Raw genomic sequence first — 7,517 nt, 5'->3', positions numbered from 1 at the left:
GGAGGCGGAGTCTTGAAGTCACGCTGGTTAGCACTTGGAGTAATTTAGATGTTGAATGATATTGGTCTGGATTTTTAGAAAAGCATAAACTGAAAATAATTAGCGTAATATGTAGTTTTAATTCAGGCAATATTATATGTTAAAGTTTTGTTTTTACGACGTGGTGTCCAGTTTGCATACGTTTTAACAAGTTTACTAAGTTAGCTACGTTAGCTAGCCTGCCATGCTTTGCCGAAGGACCTCTGCGTGACTGATGCTGGTAGGCGCTCGTTTATTTAATTGCCATAATCCAGTTTTCTCAAAGTTGACCATCCAGTCACAGTAACTGTAGAGCCATTTTATGTATTTTCATTTTAAGAACATGGGGACTTGGAATTTGGCTTGTCGGTGTTCCAGGATGTTCGTCAACAGTAGACTGTTGAATTTGGTATCAGAGTCAGACATGAGAGTGGGTTGTCACTTTGCATCCTACCATTGCGCTAGTGCTCTCCTCTGGCCTAAGGACAGCAGAGTCAAAACAGCTGAGGGGTGGCGAAGCAGTGCTATAACCAGCTCTGGAATGCGACACAGGCCTGCTGTGTCTGAAGTAGGAAAGTACAAATCCGAAGGTCAGTCTGAAGACATAAAGGATGACCCAGAGACTCCAGCCTCCAGAAATGTCTGGAGGAAAGAGACCTCAGTATCCCGGGAGAGGAAGCCCAATACAGACAATAGAGTATCATTTGAGTTCCAGAGAGGTGCCCCAATCAAACGGGAGAGGAAAACAAATACAGACAGCAAAATGTCATCTGAGCTCCGGAAGCTCAGCCTGGATGACTTTCCAGAGGAGTGTGAGAGGCTAGTAAAGGACTCCAGAGAAAGACTGTCCAAAGAAAAACACAGTAATTATGAGACGTTGTTTGGTGTGTCTCCCTGTCTCCTGGCTCTCACCCAGGGCAGAAGGAATGCACACAGGTTGTTTGTGAAGGAGGGTGAGGCCTCTCGTAGGGCCTCCGTACGACAGGTGTGTGAGGAGGCCCATAAGCAGGGTGTGCCAATCCAGAGGGTTAGTAAGAATGACCTGAACAAGATGTGCTCAGGAGGGGTTCACCAGGGCTTATGCCTACAGGCCAGTTTTTTGGGTTTCCTCACTGAGGACAAGACCTCCAAGCCCCCCAGGGACAGCAGTCACATCCCCCTCTGGCTAGTCCTAGATAGAGTGCAGGACCCAATGAACCTTGGTGCCATCCTGCGTTCTGCATATTTTCTTGGGGTGGACGGAGTTGCTAGCAGTCTTCGTAACAGGTAGCTAAACCCAATATTCAAGATCTAACTTTGTTTTGTAAGACTAAGAAATAATTTATTGAGTTTATGGCTGTAATATGTGTTGTCTCTTTGCTTCTAGCTGTCCGTTGACACCAGTTGTGAGTAAGGCCAGCTCGGGTGTAATGGAGGTCATGAGAGTGTATGGCTATGATAGCCTCGTAGATATGGTGAAGGTACCTGTCCTAATGCATTTTAGCCTGGCCATGCACTGGTCAGCATACTTTCATAATATCACTATTTATTTTCTGAATGTGTTTTTACTTTTGTCTTTACTGTTTTTACTTTTGTCTTTACTGCCAAAGCAACGGAAACACTTGAGTAAATGAGGGATGAAAGTGCAGTGTCTTCAGAAAGTATTCATACCCTTTGACTTTTTCCACATTTTGTTGTTACAGCCTGAATTTAAAATGGTCTAAATTTAGCATTTTTGATGTCACTGGCCTACACACAATACCCCATAATGTCAAAGTGGAATTATGTTATTTAAACCCCTTTTGTTCTGGCAAATCTAAATTAGTTCAGAAGTAAGAATGTGCTTAACAAATCACATACGTTGCATGGAAGGTCTCTGAGTTGGGCAGTTTTGATGGTGTATCAATACACCCAGTCCCTACAAAGACACAGGTGTCCTTCCTAACTCAGTTGCTGGAGAGGAAGGAAAGTGCTCAGAGATTTCTCAATGGTGACTTTAAAACAGAGTTTTAATGGCTGTGATAGAAAACTTTGTACCTACTCCACAAGTTACTCCATTATACTAACCTAATTGACTGAGTGAAAAGAAGGAAGCCTGTACAGAATATGCATCCTGTTTGCAGCAAGGCACTAAAGTAATACTGCTAAAAATGTGGCAAAGCAATGAACTTTTTGTCCTGAATACAAAGTTTTTGTTTGGGGCAAATATAACTCATTACCACTCTCCATATTGTCAAGCATAGTGGTGGCTGCATAATTGTATGGATTTGTTTGCAATTTTGAAGGACTGGGGAGTTTTTCAGGAGAAGAAAGAAACAGAATGGAGCTAAGCACAGGCAAAATCCTAGAGGAAAACCTTGTTCAGTCTGCTTTCCACCAGACAATGGGATATGAATTCACCTTTCAGAAAGACAATAACCTACACAAGACCAAACCTACAGTGGAGTTGCTTACCAAGAAGTCAGTGAATGATCCTGAGCGGCTGAGTTACAGTTTTGACTTAAATCTGCTTAAAAATCTATGGCTAGACTTGAAAAGGGTTGTCTAGCAAGTATCAACAACCAATTTGACAGAGCTGATTTTTAAAAGAATCATGGACAAATATTTTACAATCCATGTGTCCAAAGCTCTTAGAGACTTACCCAGAAAGACTGACAGCTGTAAGCGCTGCCAAAGGTGATTCTAACATGTATTTGCTCAGGGGTGTGAATACTTACATAAATGATATCTCTGTATTTCATTTTCAATACATTTTCAAAAACATATTTTCACTTTGTCATTATGGGGTATTGTGTGTAGATGGGTGAGGAAAAAACTAAAATGTAATCCATTTTGAATTCAGGCTGTACACAACAAAATGTGGAATAAGTCAAGGGGTATGAATACTTTCTGAAGGCTCTGTATATTGAAAGCAGATGTGATTCCTAAGTTAAACAATTAACAGGGTCATGTATAAAATTGTCCAGTTGCCCATTATTTTGGCTACTGTGGCTAGAAGAGATCTGTGACTTTGAAAGATGGGTCTCAAATGAGCATAGGAGGTTTAAAGGGTGTGTGTCACCAGAACTCAACCCAATTGAACATTTATGGGAGATTCTGGAGTGGTGTCGAAGAAATTGTTTTAAAACACCAAATTATAATTTCTCGTGGTTGAATGGTGTTGCATCCCTCCAATAGATTATACAAGTGTCTGAAACTCTATGCCAAGGCCCATTGATATTGTTCTGGATGCTAGTGGTGGCCTAACGCTCTATTGAGACACTATGTTGGTGTTTCTTTTATTTTGGAAGTTACCTGTAAACATCAACTGTTAGGGGGTTGATGCTATTTGATAGTCCTCACTAGCTGATGACCAGGGTCTGTTCTGTGCAGGTGAAAGTGGCACAAGGCTGGCAGGTTATTGGCACAGTAGGAGCTGAAGCAGAGAACTCCCATGTTCCTGTCATGAAATGTTCCAAATTCCAGATGACCAAACCTACGCTTCTGCTGATGGGTAAGTATTTCCTGTGTGTGTCCATGGACCATGTGTGTGAGTTTTATTTGCTTTCGCTTTCCTAACTCCACCCTGCTGTGTCCTCACTTAGGTGGTGAAGGGGAAGGTTTGTCCCGGGAGCTGCGTCTGCATTGTGAGGTCATGCTCACCATCCCATCCCGCAGAGATCTACACCCTGGGGTCGAGTCCCTCAATGTCTCTGTGGCTACAGGTAAGTCCACCGCTAGACTATCTGCATTCATTGTCTCTGAAAAAGAAAAGAGATTGAATGAGAGCATAGATAAAGTATTCCGTGTGATTTAATCATCCCTTTTCTTCCCCTCCTCCCTTCTGTTCTCCAGGCATCCTGCTGCACTCTCTGTTGTCGTCCCATAGAGGTGGCCATTGATGCCCGACTAAACTACACAACTCAATGTGTTTACTTTGGAGGCCCTCGCTGGGCTTAATGACTGGATTTACTTAATCAATTAGCATTCAGGATGTCTGAGAGGCCTGGATGGCTGAGTGATTGTGCTGGGGCAGCTGATGTGCCCTGGCCGTGCTGCTCTGTACTGCTTTGGACCTTCATGCTAGCTACTTTTCTGAATGGTAACATAGTATGAAGTAATGAAAATAAATAAAACCTTGTCTACTCAAAGTTATTGCATTCTTTGCAACTTTCTAATGTTAGCCGCTTGGGTTTTTATGACTTTTGCACATGTGAATGTTGAATCCATAAAAATACAAATGTTTATGAGAATGTGGTCCCTGACGAAAGAGCTACTGTTGTGCTGTTAGAATGGGTCAGTGGCTTCGGTTCAGCTAAATTGATTGCAAATGCTGGTTTTGAATAGAAAGGGAGGGGGGAATGGCCACAGGCTCTGGGCTATTGCTTCTGGTCAGGGGCTGTTTAAAATTGATCATGGGAACAAGCGGCTGCTATTGATAGGCAACATTTGCCCTTTTATCACTGTCAGAATTTAACCAGGGGGCTCATTTATAATTAATGTGTACACATGAATTTGTGTGTGTATAGTTGAAACGTTATCACAAATCTTCAGGATTTATCCGAAGTTTAATTGTTAGGACTTGTTCTTTATTGAGCATATATTTAACAATTGCCTCAGATCATGCTTATGAGTTAGATTTACATATCTGTTTTTGTTACAATCCGAACCTATAATTTCAAGGATTGCATGCTTACATCCATTGAAATATGTTTTTTGTGGGAATGTAATTATCTCTACAGTGTAAATACTCTCCTACAACTCCGAACAGTGCAGTGGTAGCTGATGACTCTTTCTATATAATTAATGAATAGCTTTATTATAAGCAGACCCATTTGTTATTTCCCAGTGTGCTGCAGTGTTTGGCCATACAGCCAGAGATGAGGAGGGGCTGTGAATTGGCCTGAGGTACTTGGTTATTTATACAAAAATGTAAACTTAACATGTAAAGTGTTGGTCCCATGTTTCATGAGCTGAAATAAAAGATCCCAGAAACATTCCATATATACAAAAAGCTTATTTCTCTCAAATGTGGTGCTCAAAATTGTTCGCATCCCTGTTAGTGAACATTTCTAGTTTGCCAAGGTAAGCCTGACAGGTTTGGCATATCTTTTTAAAATGTATTTTTTTTACCCCCTTTTTTCACCCCAATTTCATGGTATCGAATTGGTAGTAGTTACAGTCTTGTCTCATCGCTGCAACTCCCGTACGGATTCGGGAGAAACGATGGTCGAGAGCCATGCATCCTCCGAAACACAACCCAACCAAGCCACACTGCTTCTTGACACAATGCCCATCCAACCCGGAAGCCAGCTGCACCAATGTGTCGGAGGAAACACCGCACTCCTAGCAACCTGGTCAGCGTGCACTGCACCCAGCCCGCCACAGGAGTTGCTAGTGCGCGATGAGACAAGGATATCCCTGCCGGCCAAACCCTTCCTAACGACGCTGGGCCAATTGTGCACTGCCCTATGGGCCTCCCAGTCTCGGCCAGCTGCGACAGAGCCTGGACTCGAACCCAGCATCTCTGGTGGCATGGCCTTAGACCACTGCGCCACCCGGAAGACCCAGGTGTGGCATATCAAGAAGTTGATTAAACAGCATGATCATTACACTGGTGCGCCTTGTGCAATAAAAGGACAATAAAAGCCCGCTCTAAAATGTGCAGTTTTGTTACAACACAATGCCACAGATGTCTCAAGTTTTGAGGGAAAGTTCAATTGGCATGCTGGCTGCAGGAATGTCCACCAGAGCTGTTGCCAGAGAATGTAATGTTCAGTTCTCTACCATAATCCGCATCAAACATTGTTTTTGTCGAAATTGGAAGTACGTCCAAGCAGCCTCACAACTGCAGACCACATGTAACCATGCCAGCCCAGGACCTCCACATCTGGCTTCTTCAGCTGTGGGATTGTCTGAGACCAGCCCTCTGGGCAGCTGATGAAACAGGAGTATTTCTGTCTGTAATTAATACCTTTTGTGGGGAATAGCATATTCTGATTGGCTGGCCCTGGCTCCCAAGAGGGTGTGCCTATGCCCTATCAGGCCTACCCATGGCTGCTCCCCTGCCCAGTCATGAAATCGATAGATTAGGGTCTAATGAATTCATTTCAATTGACTGATTTCCGTATAAGAAATGTAACTCAGTAAAATATGTGAAATTGTTGCATGTTGCGTTCATATTTTTGTTCAGTATAATTATGGAAAACAGGAGGCATTGTCTCTAATGCCCTACAGTTTTGATAAGCTCTGCACACCCGTCAACATGCACACTGTGAATTGGTGTTGATTGCTTTCGGCATGTTCAATAGTTATCGATCAAGGGGAAGCAGAGTCCTTTAGCTGACTGCTCGCCGGGAGCTGACACTATTCTTAGGGTAAGTCAAATGTCTAAGAGACATCTGGAAGTGGATTTCACAGGGCTATTGCTCTACTAGAGTTTGCTGCTAGGGCATTGAGATATTATGAAGTGGTAGCTAATCCACATGCAAATGAAAGTAAAACTGAGCTCTAAACTTTCTGTTTCCGGGAAGGTTGAGAATAGCTTCCCGACTAAGTTTTACGGGCTCCAATTATGCTATTTTCGGTGTTTTTTTTGGCGCTGATCCTAACCTTTTTTTGTATGTAATGTTTGTGCCATTGTTTCCTATGACCGGAAATTTGGACATCAGAACAGTGATAATCATCGATGGAACAGTAGTGGAGAGGGTAGCAAGTTTTAAGTTCCTCGGCATACACATCACAGACAAACTGAATTGGTCCACTCACACAGACAGCATTGTGAAGAAGGCGCAGCAGCGCCTCTTCAACCTCAGGAGGCTGAAGAAATTCGGCTTGTCACCAAAAGCACTCACAAACTTCTACAGATGCACAATCGAGAGCATCCTGGCGGGCTGTATCACCGCCTGGTACGGCAACTGCTCCGCCCTCAACCGTAAGGCTCTCCAGAGGGTGGTGAGGTCTGCACAACGCATCACCGGGGGCAAACTACCTGCCCTCCTGGACACCTACACCACCCGATGTCACAGGAAGGCCATAAAGATCATCAAGGACATCAACCACCCGAGCCACTGCCTGTTCACCCCGCTATCATCCAGAAGGCGAGGTCAGTACAGGTGCATCAAAGCTGGGACCGAGAGACTGAAAAATAGCTTCTATCTCAAGGCCATCAGACTGTTAAACAGCCACCACTAACATTGAGTGGCTGCTGCCAACACACTGACACTGACTCAACTCCAGCCACTTTAATAATGGGAATTGATGGGAAATGATGTAAATATATCACTAGCCACTTTAAACAATGCTACCTTATATAATGTTACTTACCCTACATTATTCATCTCATATGCATACGTATATACTGTACTCTATATCATCGACTGTATCCTTATGTAATACATGTATCACTAGCCACTTTAAACTATGCCACTTTGTTTACATACTCATCTCATTTGTACATACTGTACTCGATACCATCTACTGTATCTTGCCTATGCTGCTCTGTACCATCACTCATTCATATATCCTTATGTACATATTCT

The 7,517-nt window shown here is 43.2% G+C and overlaps 1 protein-coding gene across 2 annotated transcripts; it reads left to right on the top strand.

The window, feature by feature from the left end:
- On the top strand, positions 1 to 4,973 carry LOC110537241 (mitochondrial rRNA methyltransferase 1 homolog (S. cerevisiae)). Of its 2 annotated transcripts, XM_021623132.3 has the most exons (6): positions 1 to 259; positions 359 to 1,284; positions 1,385 to 1,478; positions 3,370 to 3,490; positions 3,582 to 3,701; positions 3,832 to 4,973. In XM_021623132.3, the coding sequence occupies exons 1-6, from the start codon at positions 254 to 256 to the stop codon at positions 3,876 to 3,878; spliced, it is 1,314 nt and encodes a 437-aa protein (XP_021478807.2). In that variant the 5' UTR covers positions 1 to 253; the 3' UTR covers positions 3,879 to 4,973. The 2 variants fall into 2 exon arrangements, with proteins under 2 accessions (XP_021478807.2, XP_021478806.2); XM_021623131.3 differs by having other exon boundaries at positions 190 to 1,284.
- The last annotated feature ends 2,544 nt before the right edge of the window (positions 4,974 to 7,517 follow it).

This window comes from Oncorhynchus mykiss, chromosome 12 (genome assembly GCF_057628025.1).
Source record: "Oncorhynchus mykiss isolate SJ-2025 chromosome 12, ASM5762802v1, whole genome shotgun sequence".
Lineage (NCBI taxonomy): Eukaryota > Metazoa > Chordata > Actinopteri > Salmoniformes > Salmonidae > Oncorhynchus > Oncorhynchus mykiss.
This window is presented reverse-complemented; position numbering and strand designations above follow the sequence as displayed.

Bases quoted from the DNA above. Each gene is read 5' to 3' on its own strand.
- LOC110537241 (XM_021623131.3), top strand. From the start codon at position 341: ATGTATTTTCATTTTAAGAACATGGGGACTTGGAATTTGGCTTGTCGG. The intron at 1,285-1,384 runs GTAGCTAAACCC...CTTTGCTTCTAG, and splicing joins GCTAGCAGTCTTCGTAACAG to CTGTCCGTTGACACCAGTTG. The intron at 1,479-3,369 runs GTACCTGTCCTA...TGTTCTGTGCAG, and splicing joins GCCTCGTAGATATGGTGAAG to GTGAAAGTGGCACAAGGCTG.